Source organism: Vidua chalybeata, chromosome 4 (assembly GCF_026979565.1).
Source record: "Vidua chalybeata isolate OUT-0048 chromosome 4, bVidCha1 merged haplotype, whole genome shotgun sequence".
Taxonomy (NCBI): Eukaryota; Metazoa; Chordata; class Aves; order Passeriformes; family Viduidae; genus Vidua; species Vidua chalybeata.
The window spans coordinates 5,668,653-5,690,890 of NC_071533.1; the positions used below are offsets into that span (position 1 = coordinate 5,668,653).

General features: G+C 37.9%; 1 protein-coding gene across 16 annotated transcripts in view; it reads left to right on the forward strand.

Annotated features, from left to right (window-relative positions):
* MAPK10 (mitogen-activated protein kinase 10) overlaps positions 1-22,238 on the forward strand; it is a 137,578-nt gene that overhangs the window by 56,646 nt on the left and 58,694 nt on the right. For 9 of the 16 annotated variants that reach the window (XR_008430585.1, XM_053941086.1, XM_053941084.1 and 6 more), the window contains 5 exons: positions 2,637-2,837; positions 8,355-8,424; positions 8,570-8,739; positions 8,834-8,905; positions 18,324-18,493. Coding sequence is in view for 15 of the 16 variants with exons in the window: in XM_053941086.1 (XP_053797061.1) it covers positions 8,840-8,905; positions 18,324-18,493 (236 nt within the window). In the remaining variant the exon portion in view is untranslated. Of the gene's footprint in view, positions 1-2,636; positions 2,838-8,354; positions 8,425-8,569; positions 8,740-8,833; positions 8,933-18,323; positions 18,494-22,238 lie in introns of all 16 variants that reach the window. The other 7 variants (XM_053941080.1, XM_053941081.1, XM_053941083.1 and 4 more) reach the window with 7 other exon arrangements.

The window sequence follows — 22,238 nt, forward strand, 5'->3', positions numbered from 1 at the left end:
TCTGTCTAACTCTGAGGGCACCCATGCTTTGAAGTGGTGCTGTGGGCCTCTGCCTGGAAAAATCAATTCCAAACTGTTGTTTACCCATAGCAGGGAGACCTTCCCTGCAGTCAGAAAGATGTATGAGCTAGTATCTCTGTGTCCTAGAGGCAGTGAGGAGGGAGGAATTATGAAATAGCCTGTTTTGGTTTCCGCTTTTTCTTTTCCCAAATGATTTGTCCAGAAAATTGCAGACTTTGCCTCCTTGGCTCCTTTTTTAACTTACTGAAGAAATTCCTATCCCCTGACTTTATCAAAGTCACTTTTTTTCCAATGCTGCAGAACAAAGAGAAACAAAGAAAAGAAATTACTTTCTTGTGGTGATTACCTTTTGTATTTTAACATGCTTTTCCTTGTTTTACTTTTATATAAGAACCTAAAGGGAATGTGACTTGGTTTGGATGACCTGTCCAATCTAAGTTCACAGAAATGTGAATTTTTTCCTAATGTGCTAGTTTGCAGTTATCTGTATAATAGGAAATTAACAATAGCCTTCATGATTCTGTATTTATGCATTAATCACCTACTGTTTTTCTTGTTTTGCACACGGAAAAGCAAATGGCACTTGCAGCAACACCCCTTGGCAGCAGCAGATATGCTTTCTTTAAATAGTTCATCTCCCGTTGTTTGGTGATACTCTGGAACTTTAGCCATTTTCAGTGCATAAATAATAATTATTATCCCTTATGCTTTGAAGAACTTTTACCCAGCATTGTCTATAGACTGGAGCAAGGAAACACCCACTTCTGCTGGGTTTGTATCTGCCTGAACCAAAGGTGTGTTTCTTTCTTTAGCCACTCTACATTAGCATGACACATTCTAAATAACAGCAGCACAGGTGAATGGCTACAGTCTAGCAGTAGACAAGCTGTTCTTTCCTGTCAGTTACTGATCATCAGAAACACAGGGTATTTTCTTACTCTTAATTGAGATTTTTTTTTTCTCATAAATGTAGGGGTTTAATCAAAAGCAGCTAGAAAGTATCAAAATATTTTCTGCGTTTTGCAGAACAATATGTAACTGCTATTTGATATTAACAGCTTGCAGAGATTTTGCAATAAATCCTGCTTGCATCCTGGAGATGAGTTGTTCTAGTAGTGTTTAGTTATGGAAGTAATTAAAATTTGCAAATATTAAAGCTTAGAAGGGGGGGAAAGCTTTTCAGAAGCAAATGAATCTGTATTTTAGTTGTTTGAGAAATAAGCTGTTTTGTTGCTGCAGAATTTATACAGTGTAATCTGCTCATGGCTGCAGCCTTGAACTCCGTAACTAAGCTTCTTACATTTTTTAGAGTAAGAGTGTTTTTAGTTGTGTGGCTACTGTATGCAGCCACAAAACTATATGTAAATACAATATGTATTTACAAATATGTAAATGCAAACCAAGGCAGAGATTGAGCACTCTAACTTTGCAAATAAATGAAGCAACTGCCCTTGTTTTGATTAGAAAGTTTGGATTAGAGGTGTCCTAAGGTCCCTTCCAAGGTGAGTGTATTTTTGGCTCTGTTCCTGAATAACCTTGAGGTGTGAATTAGCTGGCTCTGTTCAGTGGCCAACTGCACAGCCCTTTTAAAGTTGTCATGATAAATACAGATGTTGCAGCTGGGCAAGTTATTCCACAGTCCTGAACAGCTTTTCATATCTCCATCATGCATACTTTGATACAGGAAAGATGAGCATTGGTAGAATGTAATAACATTTTTATCAAATAAGTAAAAGCATGGCTTAATATTCTTTTGGTTGCAAATTTTTTTTCTCTTAAGTGACCAAACCTGTCAATTTTTACCCTAATTTGAATGAAACTGACAGAAAGTGCTGTTTACTGCAGTGCCACATAATTAAGGTACCCTGAAACAGAATCTATAACAGGATCTAAATGCCCTGGCCTTTTGTACATTTATCCCAAAGTTAGAATTTTGCTTTTGGCTGGGATATTAATTCTTTTTACAAGCACCATTCATTAATAGGGTGGTTAACAAGTGTAACAGAGCAGCTTGTAAGAATGAGATCCAGTGCCATACAGTTCAACTAATCAGAAATTAATTCCAAACTATTTAAAATATATGTTCTATTCTAATCTAATAATTTTCTTGATGCTGCTTGATACAGACAATAATCAAGTATTTTTCTCTATGTAGTCCATAAAATATAGGTCATTTTAACCCATCATAAAGTGCCAGGGGTATCTGTGTTGAAGGCAAATGTAACTGAATTTGAATTAGGTTTGGAGGTTGACTTGGGAGTTTATTAAAAATAGTTTTGATGTGATTCAGTACATACCTTCAGGCAGCCTTGCCACTGATATTTATCCAAGGAACAGCTTTATATTGATTTTATTTTTTAATAGTGAAAAACAAAGTTCTGAGAGAGCAGAATTTTTCATTCAGCTGTGAGGTAACTGAGACAGTTACCTCCATTTTTTATCTTTTTCTTTTTCCCTCAGAAAAAGAAAGTGGATTAAAATTAAGTGCCAAAATAGGAAAAATGCATAAAAATAAATAAATATTGCTTTCACTATTGTGATAAAGGTTATCTTATAGGAGGCAGGCAATGTTTTACTGTGCTCATAGCCACAATCTCACACATTTGCCACTCCAGGTTCATCCTATGCAAATTCAGAGCTGCTTCCAACATCAAAGTTTAATTTTGCAACTCTAGGAAGTGGCTAGGATTTATTCAGGGAGTGAAGATATTCAGCTGCAAATGAAAAGATGGTATGAGAGATTATGACAAGATCATCATAAGCTTTGACTAATTAATCTGCTGCAGCATCTTTTCCTCATAATACCTTTCATAACAGTAAGTATTACCTCTGGATGTGGTATCTTGGGCTGTATAACTTGGGCATTTAGACCAAATATAGTCAGGTGAGGAATTCTCTCTCGTAATAACTGTCTGGAGAAAAAAAAAAGAAGCTGGTAGCAAGACCAGATATAGAGCTCATTTGCTCCTGTCTTCTGCATGTGAGCTGTGCTCATTATGAATATCTACTTATCAGTCCCTTGTCTTTTCAGTTTGTGCCTGTTTGATATATATATCCTTTTCAATGCTATTCCAAAATTGTTTTTCCTTTTCACTCTCTTTTCCAGCAGCTGTTTTAGCACTACTTGCATGATTCTTGTGAATTTTAACATGCCATCACTTCTCTTCCCAGTGGAAGATGATCTGTTTCTGCTGGGATATAACCTTAATAATTAAATTGTTCACACCACTCTTTCCCTGGTTATTTCAAGAATAATTAAGATGGGAGAGTAGACACAACAGAAAAGCACTCTTTTGCAGTAGGAACACTCTCCTTGACTATTATTAATCCACTTGCAAATTTCAGTTCATATTTATGCTCTGAGGTGTCTTTAAGCTTCTTGTTAAGTAGTGGGTCTCCTATTGTAGTGCTGTACATTAGATCTGAAAGAAAAAAGTTAGTTTAAAAATGCTGATAAGCCTAAAGATTTGGTCTCTGAAGTGAAGACCAATTTGATAGGATATTTGAAGATGTATATCTCCATTATAACTGGCAGCAATTATATGAAAAATGTAGGCAAATTGCAGGACTTCTTTCTCGATCCAGCATGTTAAAGATGTCAGAGCCCATGTTTGAAATTCTGTAGGAGTTTGAGGATCAGACATTGCCATTCTCTGCTGGCACACTTTGTCACGCTGTGTGAATTTGTTCAGGTCTTCATTATTTCCTACACTCTTGTTTACACAGAGCAGAATAGCCAAGTTTCATTAAAGGAAAAATATAGGAGTTAGAACATTACTGAAAGCTTCAGAGAACTTATACTGTGGTGAGAGTATGTATTTTCAGATGAAGGAGAGAGGAATTCATGTACTGGAAATGCATGAAATTATTCAAGCACATTTTCAAAACAGGAAGCATTAATAATTCATGAAAGTTAATCTTTGAACATTAGTGTTTTTAAAGAAGGTTTTTAAGTGACAACTGAATTGATCAATTGCCCCCTCTCATTGAATTAGGACAGGATGGGTTTTTTTAATAACTTTAAGTGATGGTGCTATTTCATTAATTTTCTTCCATGCCCTGAATCTTTATGTTCATGAATGAAACATAATGAGGTAGTAATAAATACTTTAATTCTCCTTTTGTAGAACAAGTAGAGAACTGCAAGTCGGTGAAGTTAGGAAGCACATTCGCTGTGCCCATTGTGCACATGCCATGCATTTGGGTGGTAATATAATATAAACAGAAATGTTGGATTTGATTACTTGATACGAATATATATTGCTTCCCCATGTTATTGAGATTATCACAATTGATGAAACTTGGCATAGATATTGGTGGATGTCCTGTGATTCTTTTACAGCCTTCCAGTTTGTAGCCACAATATGCCAGGTTTAAATCTAATGAAGTTTTGCATATAAGTAGTTCTTTCTAATTTATATCCAGCTGCCATTTCATTCCTGTTTAAATTGGGACTTGCATTTCTAATTTTTTTAAATTCCATGTGGGGCTAATTTTTAAATTAGGAATTTAAACATTTGTTTCCACTTTCTTTTGCTGTAGGCATGTAAATACCTCTCAAAGTATAGTCCCAGGAGCATGGGAGATGACGAGAACAGCAGCAGGGCTAGTTTGGGATATTCAAGTGCAGCAGCACTGGTTTAAATACAGGTGAAACAGCTGCTGCAGTTTTTCCTCATGAAGAACCTTGTTTGAGCCCTGGATCAGTGTGTTTGACACAGATGGCTGTGCTGTGGGGTGAGATGAGCAGCCCTGCCTGCCTGGGCTGGGATGAAGGAAGCAGTATTGCAGCAGGGCAGCTGGCTCCTTTATCTCTCTGAATAAAAGGTTACATGGGACTTCACTGAGGATCAACACTGGCCTTCTGAACTTTCACAGAAGGCTTTAAACATACTGTGACAGTATGGCACTGTCTATTGGCCATGAGGCACTTACCTGTTGATTAGGGGATGCAGGGATGATAAACCATCATGAAGGTATTTTTTCAAAAGAAAGTGACTGTGATGCTTTTTCCAGATAAAACATGGTGGGTACAAGTGCTCAGGCTCTCCTTGGACCAGCAGAGCAATCTCCCAGACCCCTCAGACTGGAGGTTTGCATCTCCTAGGTTTAAGGCAAACACAATCTCCATGATCCAGGAGCCACTTACATGAAGGATAAGGCAGCTTGGGTAAAAAACAACACTCCTAGGCCAAAAGATTTAATCTGACTGAGCCAAATTGCCCAGACATTCCCTGGGTACCAATATCATACAGCACTGAGGGCGAGGAAAGAATTCAAGGATGAGCAGAAAGGTTTACTGCAGGAGGCTGTATTTGAGAACTGCAGCTCCTGTTGGTTTTCTGGTCTGTTTTAACTGCTCTCATCGTTTTTTCTCTGCTCTCAGTAATTATACTAATAGTATTGATTTAATCCTTTCAGTCTTCAAAGAGCCATTTGAATAATAATTAGATAGTCCTCCTGAACCCTGGAGAGACAGATAACCATTATTAAAAGTAAAAAAAAAACAAACCCTAAAATGTCCTTGTACAGAAAAGGAAGATTTGATAAAAGCACTGCAGGTAAAGAGAAGCTCATGCCTGAAATTTGGGCATGTCTTTAGTCCACATTCTATTTTGAAGAACAGCTTTCCATAAGGAAGGAAGAGTGGAGTGAAGAAGAGGATGGCAAAGCAGCAGGCCAGGTAGAGGCCAAGCCTCAGTGGATCCAGCCAGCGGTTCCCTTGGGGGCTGTGCCACTGTACAGCTCAGAGGATTTTCAGGATTTTCTTTATCTTGCCTTCATGGCTGGTTTCCTCTTCCTGATTTTAGTGCCTCCTAGTTTTGTTTTGCCTGAAAGTATGTCATGTTTGCTGCTGAGTCTTGTATGTTCTGGGTTCTGGCACACAGCTGCCTTGATCATAATGAAGATTTGGGATCCAGTTGTGGCTTTGCTGTTTCACAGACAGGTTTTCTCCCTGTAATGCTACAGCAGTCTCTGGCTTCCCAGAGTATTTTATTCTATCAGCAATGTTCTGTTTTCCCAGTTCTTTGCCCCTTGGGTGATTTCACTCAATATTGGAAAGGTAAAGTGTCAGAGGTGGGGTAAAAAAAAATATTGGATGCTTATTCTCTCACGTAAAGCTCCAGTCTCTGGTGAGTGATGCTGTTTGTCTCAGTAGCTTTTTGTTTTATAACTGCTTTATGTTCTAACACAATTATCTCAGCATCAGGCCAGTTCTTTATTATGACACTTCTTAAACATCTCTAGTGATATGGTGTCAGCTCTCACCAGAGGAGATGTGATCAAGGAGATCTGTGCAGCTGAGTGTGGATCTGTTTTCTGCCTGAAGGAATTAGAAGTTACAAACATGTGTGATCACTTACAGGGCACCAAAGGGAGTCTTCTATGAATTCAATAAACATTTTAAATCATGAACTCAAGTCTGTTTTGTCCTGGGCACACCTTTCTGTGCCATGGAAAGGTGGCATTCATTCCCGTTGTACAACTGGAGGAACTCAGCTCCATAGTGATTAATTTGGTGTATCTCATGTACAGAGGAATGTGAGAATTGATCAAGGCCATTAAAACATATCATACTTCTATTATTTTATAAGCATTAACTGCCCACAAGGACAACATCATAAATTCTAAAATGTATTCCAGTTCATAAAACTCACCAGTCTATTGTTCTGCCCAGGGTGACTATTAACAGTCCCAGTAATTCCTGTGGACAGCTGAGGAGCAGGGTATGACTAGTAATGCATGCATAATGCAAAGTATATCTTCTCAATAGACCCTCACAACAAATTCAGGGAGAAACCGAATTCCCCCCATTTTCTTCCCTCCCTTCCTTCACTTTCCACCATTAAGCTCTGTCTTGAACATGGTATGTCATAGCTATTGACATTTCAGTCATTGATTATTATAGCAATGTAATGCATACAGCCAGTGAATATATCTGCAGCAGGACAGTGTAATTACCTGCTGGCTTTCCAGAAATCATTGGCAATATGACTAATGTTAAAAGCTGTTTTTCCTCCTTCTTTTTATTTTTTTTTTTAAGAAAAAAGCTTCCTTTCTTCTTTTTTTGTTTTAATATAAACTATTATAAACCGTCTGTGGAATATGAGACTCTGGTAATGACTCAGTGGGCAGTGAGACAGCAATCTCAGGCACTGTAATGTGATGCAGAAAAGGTCATAAACCTGCTTTCATAACAGTATTATTCATATAGTCATTCATTAAAAATTAAACACGTGGGAGCACATTGAAGTTGGCAAGTATTGGTGAATACTTGTAGTTTCTTTACTCCTGATCAACTGGTGTGAGTTGAAATTACTCCAAATTAAGTGTTGTCTTATTTAGTGCCATTTACACTTGAAGTTAGCTAGTTAGTTATTCCTACTGAAGACAATGGGTAGCTACTTAGTGTTTCAGAATCATAGCTTTGTCTTTGTGGAGTGATGGTTAGATGGTTGTTTTGTTTTAATTTTTAAGTCTTTACAATGAGCTTATACTTAACAGGAAAACATTAAGTTCTATATAATGTATCTAATTTTGGCTAAAAGTTGCTAGTTTTTTTCATTGTACTGTTAGCAGGTTTTTGTTGTTGCTTTGTGTGTTTGGCTGGGTTTTTTTTGTGGTTTTTTTTAGAGTCACGTGCTCCAAAGTCTTGTGACACAGCTGCCTATCCCAGCCTGACAACATTGCTGTGGATGTTTGTCACTGATGTGCCATGTTAGAATGTAGCTAGGACAGGACTGGTTAGGCAGAGCTGGATGTGGTGCTGTGGAACTAAATTAAAACAGCTGTAATGGGGTGCACAGGGAGGTCTGTCTAATCTAGCCTATGGCTCCCTGGGCCAGCATCAGATGACTGGGAAATCCAGAAATAGGCTGAGCATGGAGTGGCAGACTGTGACTCAGGGGTGTCTTGAGTCAGGGGTGATATTTTCGAGGTTAATAGCCTTCAGCAGATTTCTTCTTATGTGAATTTGCCTAATCCTATTAGTGCTTATGTTGACTTCTGACTTCCACATCAACATGAGACAGAGAGTTTCACAGTGACGAAACAGTGTTTGAAGAATTATTTCCTATTGTTGATTATATCTCTGATAACATAACTTTGTGCCTTTTTTTTTTTTAATTTGAAAAAAAAAAAAATTGAAGGGTGTTGTCCTTTTCATGTTTCAGTATGCCACTCATTTTATGTATCTCCAGCATATTTCTGCTCAGACAGTTATTTTCTAGGCTAAAAAAAAAAAGAAATCTCCGGTCTGTGCAGTTGTTTTGTGTAAGGAATCTCTTTGTGCTTTGGACCCTTCTTACTGCCCTTTTCTGTACCTTTTCTAGTGGTAGAATGTTAAGACCAGAACAAGAACTACGTGGGATGCTCACAAAGTGGATGAATTTACACAGTGATGTAATGAGTCTTTCCACTTCTATAACTTTCCTAATACTTGTCAACTTAGGCCTTTTTTTTCCTCCCCATAATAATAAGTGTCTCCTATTCCCACATTGTTTAGAACATTATTGACCTGATTTTGTTGGTTTTGTTTTTGGTATAGGAATATGCAAGTGATACGATAAACTTTGAATTAATGGCACCAGTAAAGTTTTCCAGATGTAACCAAGTCATATTTGGAACCATAACCTTGACAGGCATTGGACAGAATTTAAAGCTTTTTTACAGTTCAGTGTTCAATTTCTGGTTTTGACAGGCTGGGTAACAAATCAGGTAGGTTTTATAATTTAAATGAAGCTAGAGCTGCATTATACTTGCACATCAGCAGCCAGACAGGAATTCTGTGTTTACTTTTCTTTAATTGCAGGTATTTATGAGCCGCCATTTCTTGTATTATTGTGGTGAACCTACTCTGGATGTGAAGATTGCCTTTTGTCAGGTGTGTGTTCCTTACAGGTAAAACAAGGTACAGTATATACTTGTACTTCATTTTTGCAATTCATGCTATAATAAGAGAAAAATAGAACTGAGTTTCAGCAGCTTACTGCAAGTAACTGGTTATAAAAATTAGAAAATTCTTAATGACTTTGATTTTGTTTTGATAAACTATCAGTTAATATTCTGAAGTTTTTTTAGTGAAAAATAATGGCACAGTTTTCAAACAGAAAAACTACAAATTTAAACTATTTTATCTTAGTCTCTGTTCTCTGACACACAGAGCCTTTTACATTGTAGCCTGTGACTAATTTTCTGTTTACCTGTACTGGAAGTGAAGGAAGTGTAATTAAAATCGTGGTGTTTGTCTTGTCTCCCATTGAACACCATGTGGTATTGAGATTCTGGAGCCATGAGGCTGCACTAAAGCCAATTCTGTAGTTCTACATCATCCTTGAAATTGTTTGGTCACGATATATGGAAGCCCACAAAGCTGAAACTAGATCTTTGATGCAAAGAAAAAGCTTTTTGATTTATCCAGTTTTTGATTCTCTTGCTTTAGTTAATATACTTAGTTGCAAATCTATGTGTATACTTTTCCCTTGTGAATGAAAAATTACTTTTTTTGCTCACTTCTGAACAGTGTTTTGTGCCTGAATTCTGTCTCTTCATAGTTTTAAGGGTTTTTTGTGAAATGGGAGTGTGAGTAATCTAACTAACTGGAGAGATATTAGGGACATTCTCCGCTTTTTGAGGCTGAAACCAATGTTGCATTCTTAGAAATTAATTTATGATAAACACTATTTTTTTTCTTTTATATTGCATGTGGAGTCCAAGTGAAAGCACAACTGTAAAAAAGAAAGGGCTATTACTTGTGTGCAAGCATTTAACATTAGACAGTGACAGGTGTTAGAAAGTTTACTTTATGTTTTTTAACTCAGGGACACTAAATATTAATTCTCCTGAGAAGGTTGAATCTGGACTTAGGAATCATCAGCTCTGGGATGGGTTTTGGCTATTCAGTTTGATAATCTGCTTAACTGTCTTTTCTATTTTATTTTATTCATATGCTTGTGTTTAACTTGCTTAATTCTTCCACTGGCAACTTTGTCAAATGTAGTATTTTTGTAATGTTTTGACAGAGTTTGCTTCCAAAAACAATTGCAGAAATTGCAAATTTTTTTCTCACATTGTATGAGAAACGTGTTATTGATAAAAAATACTTTCACTGTGCAGAATAGAGGTTTTTTGCATAGCTCTCCTCTCCTTTTTACTTACACCATTTTGGATGTATTTTTATCACTGAGTAAGATGAATTCCTATTTGATGGCTGTAGCAGGTACCCAGGATGGCGTCATCCACTAAATACATACAAAGAGATACTATCCTGACATTGTAGGGAACAGAATTCCATCCTTCAAGCACTTACCACATGGATACCTTTTCAAGGTCTTCAGACCTTCAGATCGATTCTCTTGAGGATAAAAAGTGGTTTAAGCTTCATGTTAATTTATTCTCTCCATAAAGATAGGCCCTGATCCAAATAACAGCTGTAACTATGAGCAAGAACAGTCTCTAAATTAAGTGTCTGGTTGCATTAAGACCTGTCTTGGATGCTGTTCATTTGTATTGCTCACAGTGGGATGGGGGTTATATCTCTTTCCTTGGTCCAAGCATCCAGATCTTTATTTAGAGATTAGGAATAGTATCCAGGTGGTAAAATTGGTTATTCCATTCTTATTCCTGCTTCCATTTGAAATTTCTGTCTCACTGGAGACTTTCTCCAAGGTGCTGTGCTGAAGTGCCTTTCTTAAAGTTCCACTATTGAAGAGAACCCCAATTATTTTTAGTACTGAGGGTATATTTTTCTTGTGATATATATTTGTGGCCTGAAAGGCATAGCTTTATGTGCTCTGAAGGAAAGTGACATATTCATAATTACAGGCAGTTTTCTTTGACATAGAGCTTATGTCACTGAGCATACTAGTTTTGTACAGTGAAATGCTAATTCAGCAGGAATAGAATTTTAAGGATTTTCAGCTTAAGGAGAAAAAAAGAATGGCCCTTCCTGAGAAACATTCAGTAGCATAAGTAGGGCGAATATGTACCTCCCCACCCCTTCACCCTGTTTGCAGTGTAAAAACACCCAGGTCTGGAATTACTGGATATGGGTAGCCAATTCATGTTCTGAAACAGCCACCTTTTTTTAAGGCTGAGGACATCTGCTTTTCTATCATAATAGAACAAGAAGGCCTATAGAATTTCATTAGACTTCTGTAAGGCTGTTATCACCAACAAGCTTTTATCTGTAGGACCCTACAGATTTTTATTGTAGCACAAGGTAATGCAGAGTAGTGTACCATGAGTAGAATGGGACACTAAATTTTAATACTAATATATTAACAATATCTACAATTCCAAAAGAATAGTGACTTCTTCACCCATATTTCTCTCCATTTAGTCTTTCGGTATCTTTTTTTTTAATAAGTATCAAGACATGTGTAGCCTGTCAGAATTTACATGTTCCCTAAGCTGTAGGTATATGTGATACCTTTATTTAGAATACAATTCTAAATGTAGTGTGTCCTGTGATTATGCCTTCTATCAAAAGGGAGATTAGCTGGTATTCAAAAGTTATCAATAATTGATATATTAGATTTTTATGAATAAAATGATACTTCACAGGGTCAAGAGCTGTCTATTTCTAGCTAAAGGTGTGATTACTTAACTCCATATAGTCTTTATTTGTAAAAGGGAGAATCCTTTCATTATCTATTGTCTTCACACCACATACTGTAATTATATAGTTCTATTGAGAAATCTACTTTCTCTCCTGTATCTTTGGCTACATATTGTGTTTGGATCACTGACTTAGTTCCTTTTCCTAAAAAAAGCCTCAGACTCAAGGAACCTTTTCTTTCAACGTTTCTTGATCAGTCCTTTCAACCTTCTTTGGTGTGATGGCCAGTGGTGGATGTCACCTGTGTGTCAGCATTGAGCTCTTCAGGCATCAGGGGGAGGAGGAATCATTTGAAGTAGCATTTTCTTGTGCAGATACTCACAGATTGCTCATCTGTAGGGATCTGGCCCGGAATGAAGGACACACTCTGGGACACAGTGACTTCTGAGCAATCCATGATACCACAGTTATAAATGAGCTATGAAAATTCGGTGCCTGTAGGAAGGAAGGAATTAAAGTACCAAGAGCTCAGTGAACATGTGGAGGACAGGAGAAATAAGTAAATAGCGCTTGGCTTCATGTTTTGAGTAGATACAATTGAAAAGGAGAAGGCAGATTTGTTGCTTTGCATGTAATCAGAACTAGGTAAGGGCTAGGTAAGCTGATAGGTTTTTGGTGTCTCAGTTAGAAGAGGTTAAACAAGGACAGAGTGTTTAAACAAACAAATAAAAAACAACAACTATAAAAGAACCCCCAATCTAACAAAAAAAAAAAAGCCAAAAAACCCCAACCAGCACTTAGAAACATTGTACTACATTTAATATGATGTGTTGAAATAGAGTCAATAAAGCAAATGTAAAAAGATCAATCACTGATCAGTCAAGGCTGAGTTGTTTGCAGGGGTCTGTTGTCTACTTGAAAGGCTGAGTGTAGAAAGCCCCCTGTCTGGGGGACAAGGCAGCTGGAGAGAGATTAAAAGAAGGCCAGAAATTAGCTTTTAAATCCCACTCAAAACACACTAAAATCAGAAAGACTGGATGACCAATAAAAGCCTCACAGGATGAGAATGAGGTGGAAGAATGAAGAACTGTGGTGTGATGTAGCTGGTAAGACCAAAATCTGTAATATTACATCCAACCACACACACACAAGGTGAAACCCTGTGTAAGAGATTGGATCACTGTTTATGGACTTTTGAGTTCAGGGAGAGCCAGAATAAGTGGGAAGTCTGGCTTTATGGAGAGAAAAAAATAGATAAAATTTCTGCCATAGGTGTGTCATATATAAAATACACAATTTAAAATAATTTAGTAGATCTTTCTATCCAAAGACACTCTATATTTCCCAAGTGAAAGCTTCTGTGGCCATTCAAATTTACACAGCAAAACCAGTGACCATTAAATTTGAAGCAGAGGGCTCACAAATTCATGTTCATGCCAGAAATCTGGTATTTGAAACTTCTGTGAGAATTAGAGCTGCGCAAGTGGGAGGACAGCCATTAAATTCATAGGGCTGTTGGCTGAGCAGATGCACCCAGGTGAGCAGGGCTTGCCTCTATGCACATTTTCAGAGCTGGCCAGAAGCCCGAGGGTTTTACCATACTCATGAATGTCAGTCTCTACAACCTCAGCATTTGACTTTCAAGGTTAAATTGTAGCTTTAAGATATTATCCTTTTGTGTCCTGAGGGATCCAAAGGCATCCACCTCCGAAATGTGCTGTGGTCCACACCAGACTCTTTGTCTGAGGCTGGCTGCAGATGGGGAGCCATCATGTTGTCTGGCTCAGAGCATCCTCTGCTTCATCCTGCTCATCTCTGGGCTCCGTGCCAGCTGCGAACTGGGAGTCAGCCTCTCAGTCTTCTGATTCTTTCACTCACCTGCATTTACACACACATGTGGAGGGCTTTAATTGATTTCAGTAGCCTTGCATCATGGCACCCTCAAACGGGTGTTCCTGCCAGGATTTCTGTGGGCACACAGGGGAGGATACGAACGCTGAGGTAAAGCTTCCTCTCTGCTGATGCTGCCAGCAGAATCTGTGACAGTGCTCACTGTCTTGGAGATGCAAGGGAGAGCAATTTGCCTTAAATTGCTGCTAGTGTTTGTATTTATAAAAGCTTGTATTTATAAAAGTTTGTATTTATGAATTGCTGCTAGCGTTTGTATTTATAAAAGCTGAAATGCATGAGCCGCTGAGCTGCAAGGCATTGCTGTATTTTAGGCTCATCGATAATAGAAGGAATGGTGTTCAGAAACAAAGGTCTGTCAGTAAAATATGATAAGTATAGTTATGTTGTAGGATAGAAATGGACAAATAAAATGGGATATCAGGAGGCAATTCACCTTACAATATAGAAAATAGCACAATTTTATTTCTGTTGGGCTTTTTAACTCTTTTCCTCTCTGTACTCTGAAAGAAAAGGAAAGAATACAGTTTGTAGCTCTGTGTGAGGCAATCACTTATTTGAGTTCCACTGAATTTTCAAATACTTCTCCTTTGAAAACAAAATATATGCTCTCTAAACAATTAGCAATAGTGAGAGTATCTTTTTCCTTCATCTCAAATGCTTGAGTCTTGACAGTTTATTTTCTTTTCTCTTTCTCACTTGTCAGGTTACTAAGCAAACATCATTGCAAATATGGCTTCGTGCTCAAGTGAGCTAACAAGGATAGTTAGGTTTTCAGGGCTGAGAAACTTTCACTTCTCTTAAATTTCTCAGTATGGAGGAAAGAGAATGGCATTGGGGAATGTGTGTGTGCGCATTAGAAGTTTTCAATTAGGTACTGAAAGGAGAAAGCAATGTTTCATGCATTTTTATACCTATGAAATGAAAGCTAAACTCCTCTCAGTGTTGAAGTAATGTAATTTCATTGTCCAAATGTTTATGGAAACTGAGAACAAATGGCATTGCTGTGCATACTTTGTCTCTGAGGAATAATCTTTCATCTTACACAGAGGTCTGAGGAACTTTGATGTGTTTTGTTCCAAGTTTCACAGCTTCAATGTTTACTGTTGTTCTGGGGCCTCAGTATTGTAGCTTGCCCAAGTTCATTTCAAGTTCACCTGAAACTGTATTAACTCACTGGAATTCACTTTACTGTATGAGACCTATACATTTTTACTGTGATATCCTGATTGCAATGTGTATCTACAAACTTCCTTGCCCCATCTATTTCTTAATGAAGTACTAATTCCTGGTTTCTTACGATGTTAGCCTCAATCACATTTGAAAGGAGTTTATGGTTAGGTGCATCTACAGAAGGGTGTATACTGGAAATTCCTAGCCCTGGGTTCCTTTCTGATGCCATATAACCAAAGCTTTAACATTATTTGCCTGCACAGGTGTTGTAAACATTGTGCAGTAAAACCTGAATCTGAAATAGCTTAGTGGTGTACAGAGGGGCATCTGGGGGAATATCAATATCTGTAACAACACCAAGGCTTCTGAAAGGGGTTTAAATGAGCACTGAGGATGTAACAGGAGAAGAGCAAAATGTAGTGTGTTGGCTTCTTTAAGATGAGCTATGTGAATTTGAAGATTGGGAGAAGAACATTGTCATCAGGGTTTGAAACTAAAACTAACATAGACATGCTCTGTAAAGAGTATGAATTTCCTTGCTAAAGGGAAAAGATTTTTTTAATCTTTATTTTGGAGTGAAACAAAACTGCCATTTCCTTTTTCTCAATAGGAAGTGGCTATTGAATCAACCAGAGACTGTTCTTAATTATGTGTCAGCTTGGCTTGGGGATCTGATCAAATGTGATTAATCCAATAATGCTGTTAATTCATTGACTTAGGGATTTGATTTAAGTCAGCATCATGACAAGGATAGTTATATCATCAGTCTCCTGTTGTTATGAAAGTAAGCAGTGCATTGGGCATTAGTAACCTTACTATGCTTTTATTTTGCTTGTTTAGGCTTTGGTAAAAATTGGAAAATATAGAACAGGGTTTTGTTTTTTTTTTTTGTAGTTTTTTAGCAGTGTGGGTTTAGAGTGAGGAGGCAACTTAGACCTTGGCCTGTCCACAAAGCTGAAATTGTTGTCACTCAGAGGAGACATTCTGCTTGAAGTAAACTTCAAACTAAATCAGCCTGCCTTGAACTTTACAAGTAATGCTTGTAAAAGACTTTATGGGGCACAAATTTATAAGTAGGGAAAAAGATACTAATCTGAAAAGGAAAAATGATTTCATGAAAAATAAAACAGTCTTTATCTCTCCCTCTCACACACAGTTAGGAGCAGATTGTCATAGGAATGGTCTGTGTTGTGCAGAGGAGAGCAGCTCATCAGGACATTTGCGTTTTCTTATCAGTTGTGGTCTTCTGGGTCCACAACTTTAATTGCTGTTGACTGAAGCAATTGGATATGTTAATTACCCATGGAACTGAGCTACTACAGAGTGGTTCTTCTCAGCCATTTTGATTGATTTTTAAGGCATTTCTGGATTTAAAAGAACCAGCTGCTGGAACCACAGCAGTTCAGAAACCCCACTGTACGCAGCTTGAATTTCCCGAGGCTAGTAGTTCACACGGTCAGGATAACTTAAAAGCAAGTAATTTTTATTCTAGACATAGAGTGATAAAATATGTGCTCCCATGTAGCTCCATGCCACACAAGGAGCTGTCAGGTAGCTTGGGAGTGAGGACACAAACAAGTTGTGGCAGGCCTGGCTCATTCAAGCCTTAACACTGTCATCCAATTTGTTTAAAAAATTCGGTCTGTCTGTACTTCCAGAGGAGCTGGATATGAGTCAGGCTCACTCAGGAATGCAATTTTTATGCTGACACTTTATACATAAACATTGGTTTCAGAGTAATGGGTGTTAATGCTGAATATGTCCTGCATTGTTCTGATAATGACATCAGGAAAAGACACGCTCCAAATGTGTTTGTCTAGCCAGAGGGAGCTGTGAAATGCCTGTCAATCAGGAGCATGTTATTTAAAAAAACCCAAAAAACCTCCCAGTTTCAGGTCTGGTATGAATACCTGAGCTGAACAGCCAAATTTATGCATCTCTCTTCACAGAATGGGAGACGTTTTAAGACTAAGGCTACACAGTGTGAATGAGATGCAGCCTGTTTGTCTTCCAATGAGAAAAATTCAAACCTCTTTTGGAATAATTTCACTCTCTGGGAGCTTCAGTTTAGGGCTGTGTCAGTGGCCGTAAACCTCTCACTTTTTGTGTTAGGGCAAGACCTCCCCTGCTCTCCCCCTCACAATGTTTGATGAACAAGTTAAATGTAAAGTTGCCACTTGGTTTTCTGAGATGAGACTTTGTGTTTGAATGGAGAGCTGCATTTATTAAAATGTTTCAAAGTCTCTAAATGAGGTGTTTAGGACGACGCTGTCCAGTGCCAAAGGGCCTTCCAGTTAGATAATGGACAGAAAAACGATAATAATTTTTCCAAGGCAAACCTTGAAATCCAAGTTCTTTGCAAGGTCAGTAATCTGTTTTTAATGGCCAGATTTCTGGAACACTGGAATTATGTCCTTTTTAATTGAATGAGTGATGTAATCAAAGTCAACTTTACTTTTTTCACAGCTCCATCAAATTTCAACATAGTAGTCCATAAACACATAATGCATTTGATCATTAAGATTTTTTTTGGGGGAAAGAAATTTATAATAGAGCAAATAAGAAAATTTATAAGCTGTGTTCGGGAGCACTGAAAAAAGTTGCATAGACAGAGGCATAGCTGTTTTAGGATTTTGCTTTATGGAAGGCATTTGGGCACATCTTGACTTCCATAACTGAACTGTCAACTCTTTTAGGGAAGATATGCTGTAATATGTTGAGCTTTTGAATCCTGTGCTTAGCACCATGTACTATAGAATCCTAAATTACAAGCACTTAATTCTGATTTTTATCTCAAATTGCTATAAATTTGCTCTGTAGTCCATAGGGAACTGAGCTCAGCAGTAGTTGTAAAGGGGTTATAATGTAACTTGCTGCATGTTAATTTTACAAATTTGAGGGAGGGTTTTTTAAGTCTTGTAAAAATTATTGGTTTTTAATTTAACAGTTTTGGGGAGGAACACTGCTGTGCAGTGCTAGCTACAGTGCTTGGTTTTGTGTCATTAAAATTGGTGTTTGCTGCATTTAAGTAATGAGAGCAGCTCTCCCTCTTATCCTTAGGAACCCAGAACTCCTGAAGACCTCCAGAGCTTCTGAATAAATCTCCATGATACTGAACCATGTTGGGTCACAATTTGTCTCATTAACTGCTCTGTTTCTTTTGCAACACCTGTTGAAAGTTGCTCAAGGCCTTTGTCACGTGCTCAGGGAAAGTTTTAGCACTCATGGGAATACATTTGCTTGCTCTGTCTGATCCATAATGAAGAGCCTGATTCCTGTGTCTCTTGTCCCACTTCCACACTGATGAAAGTCATCTTATTTTAAATTAATTGCAAAACAAACGAGGGCAGAATCAGCACGAGCACATAAACCAGTAGTCATGAGGCAGGAGTGATGGCAGGTCGAGAGCAGTAGTTGGCAGTAACTGTGTCACAAACACCAGCTGGAGAATTCACTGGTTTTCTTTAATCAGTGCCTTTTTATGGTGACTTCCTGCATGAAAGAAGATTTGATACAGTCTTTATGAAAGTGAGCCAAAAATGACAAGAATTTATATTGAAAAATTAGGCTGACAGTGCTTTATCAGTATTCTAATGTTTTACCAGCCTTGGTTTCTCTGTTTTTACCAACCCCTCTCCCCTTCCCTTCTTCTGTACAACAGGGATTTGGGAAACAAGTGGATGTGTCATATATTGCCAAACATTACAACATGAGCAAAAGCAAAGTTGACAACCAGTTCTACAGTGTGGAAGTAGGTGACTCGACCTTCACAGTCCTCAAACGCTACCAGAACTTGAAACCTATTGGCTCTGGGGCTCAGGGAATAGTTTGGTGAGTATCAGCACTTTCTCTTATGATGCTTTGAAACAGAATTGGCATTTTGCATCTCCTCACAGTTTGCCAGCCACAGCCCTTGTCTAAAATTGCAAAAATAGCAGTCAGGCAACAGACATCCTGAGGCAGAAGGGGCCCAGTGGTTCGCTAATAAATTCCCCAGCTGGTAAGAGTGATAGCACTGGGTTTGTTTCTCCACACAGCAAAATGGAACTAGCAAGAAAGCAGGAGAGAGATCTTATCATAATTGACAACTGAGGCACTATTTCCAGAGGCAGTGCAAATAATATCCCAAGTAAACCCTGCAATTTTAGTCTTTGTACAGTAAAAGTCACTGAGAGCAAAACAGAAACTTGTCACATCCCATAGCGTTCTCAAATATTCACGGTAACTGCTAACGTTTCCTTTATTTCTTTAAAGTGATGTTTCAGTGATGTGAATAATGTGAACAAAAGACGAGTTCAGTAGCTCCCCTAAACAATGCAATTTGAATTTATCATGTTCAAAAGTTGTGGAATCCTGGGTGGCTTTTGCCTCTGCATTTTTAGACATGGCTTTTAAATTTCTGTGGCTTGTATTTAAATGTCTCTGTGCAGTCATTTGTTACTGCTTAATTATGAGGCATTTGGGTAGCTAAAACAATCTTATATATATCACTTGGTCAGAGGTGAAGTCTTAATTCCATCTGTCACCTCTGTCACTGGTTTTTTTTTTTTCAGACCTTGATGTAATGTGTGTTCCTTTACAGGTGGAGGCAGTGGTAAAGCAAGAGGTTCCGTTAATCCAGTGGCAAATGGTTTTTGCATGGATTGTTGGCATTGGCCCCATAATTGTCAGTGTAACAACACTGACAACACATCCTTAGGTCTCAGTCCATCACTTCCAGTGTTTAGTACACTTTGAGACCATGCAAGTCCAAAGATTGACCTAAATGACCAATTACCATATTCCTTATCTTAAACTTAAAAGAACTCGAGGTTGCTTTTAAATCAGCTTTGAAGAAGAGGCATACTTTGGGTTCAGTACTACTGAAAATAATTTGTTATATTCCATATATATATTTGTTAAATTCCATAGAAAGCAAAGATGGTTTTTCTTCCTCATTTCTATTTGTTTCAGAGGAAAATCAGTTTTCGTTGAACCTCTCTGCAACTGAATTGCTATAATGATCAAATGTGAGCAGCAAAAAATAGAGAAATTAAGCTAAATAAAATAAAAAACATCCTTTTGAATGAATTTTACTTTCATACTAAGAGTTGACAGCAAAAATTAAGAATTTCTTAGGCAAGAAAATCAAATCATAAAACAAGCAAGTTCAAGTGCAAGTTAACACAAATCCCCTGAAATAACATGGAGTAACATGGAAAGGCCATAAAAGGTGGTTTTGACTATACAGATATAGAAGTATTACACAATAGATGGGGAAGATAATGAGCATTTTTTCTTAGTTTGTGTTACATGGTAAACATGTACATGTACATGCCTGTCATAAGGCATAATTTACCAGAAATACAATAAACCATCCATCAGGAAAGTGTGAAGAATCAATGGTGAAGTGATTAATTAATGAGAAAACAATTGGGAGATAAATATTTGTAGTTTAGATTCGAGAAAACAATACATTATGAGAAACATCTCCAGTTGTGTAAGTTTCTCCTTACCTAATATTAATAATAAGCTTACACAGTAAATTTTATTAGAATAAGCTTCTACTGTAGAAACTTACTCTGTTTAGAAATATTTTGATGGAAATAGAGTTACATCTAGGAAAAGCTGATTAAGGTAAAAAAATAATTAAAACCTGCCTATTTATACAGCACAGCTTGCTCTGGTGGAGGTAATTTGCCCTGCTTGTCTTGCTCCTTTGCAAAGAATAGCCACGAGGAGTTCCTCTGTGAAAATAGTGGGGAAATCCTAGGTCATAGTTTCTCTCAGATCCAGTGGCTCTGTTTATACTTGATGGTTTGTTCAAGGAGTGTCACAGATCTGACATGAAATTCTGTCCCTTGCTGCTAGATTTAGGAGATATGTAGAAGCCAAATGGGTGATTTCTGATTGTTCCCTCTTCCAAGGGCAGGCACAGGTGGGATGGCACAGAGGGGTTTAGGCTCAGTCTTCTCAGACCATGGACAGTTTCTGGATTTTCCTTCAGGATAACTGTAGGCAAGGACACTACCTCTTAGTAACTGGAATAACTGGCTACCCAGCTACTGGAAACAGCTTTGGTGCATAGTGACACTTGGTTTTATGGAGTGATGGAGCATGGCTGCTGAATGCTAACTCCTTTCAGGGGGAGAGGCCTGATGTTTTTCAGGGTCTGGAAGGTGTTGCAGGGTTCCTAGGCAAAGCCACAGACTACTGAAACCTTTCCCATACAGTTCTATGAACTGTAGGTTTCAAGATAAGCAGGAAAATGTCAGTGGAAAACGATTTATGTCGTGGAACAGAAGCAGGCATAGGAAGGAGGAAATGTGGTTATGAAAAAAGTAGGGACTTGTTTTCACTGGATTGTGCTGAAAATTACATCAAAGAAAAAAATTATTTTCTTGATATGGAAGCATTAAAGATATAAAATCTTCAGGAGATGATAATTTAGTGAATCATGTGAAAAAGACAAAACCATATGGTGTGATTGTTACAACTGTACCCACGTGAAACCCAGTAAGGAAATGGTATTTCTACAGATATAGTGCATACAGGATCTTTGGAAATTAATCTTTGGTCTCTTTCAATGGGTTTTGTGTTAACTATGTTCACAAAATAATTTTAGCAGCCAGAAGAAGGAAAGAAAAAAAGCTGCTTGGAATCCCTTGAGCAGGGAAGCTCCTCTTCACCCTGCAAACACTACTCTTTAGGAAAGTGTAGGCTGTTTGCTCACTGTACATCACACTGACATCTGTGAGAAAGCCTATAAAGGGTGTGTTTGCATATCATTATCTTGTTGTTATTACAGGCATGACGATGATGGGGCATCGCTGAAACACACCTTGGAGTTTATTAGACCAAACTGTAGTTGTAAAAACTGCACAGACCTGTAACCACACTAGTTAATCTTTTAGTCTGTCATACAAACAGAAAAGAGTTTTCTGAGTTTAATTAGATATGTGCCATTAAACTGCTGAGAGAAGAAGTAGCTGATACCCCTCTGCAATGTTAGAAGGGAGTTGACACCTACCTTATTCTCAGGGGCTGAGAAAAGGAGGTCAGTTTCAGCTTGGGTTTGTGTATGGTGGATGATGGTGGATGCAGAGGAATTCTCACGTTCCATAAAATCAACAGAAATATGCTGATGTTGGAGTGGGTGTTTCTTTATGTTTTAGATGAATGCTTTTTGCCTGGAAGCAAGGTAATTGATCTGTAGGTTTTCTGCTGTGGTTTGCAAGCTATCATTTTTATGTTGCCTGTGATATTTTTGATACTGTCTGTGATGTCTAGAAAAATGGTGTTGTACAGAAATATTTCAAAAGCAATTTGAAGGGCCTCTGACAGTTTTTGAATTTATGATAGAAGCAAGGGTGAAGTCCAGGTTTCCAAGGCAGATAGGGAAGACATCACTTACAGGCTTGAGGACACAAGTAATTAAAATCTTAGCAGTATCTTATAGAAGACATTTGGCCTGGTTTATGGCCACATGGTGGTTATACCTGTGTGTTTTATCAGGAGAAAGTTACAGCTTTGAAAACAAAGTTGTCTGGGTGAACATCAAATAAATGGGTCTGATGATGCCTTTCAGCTGAAATCC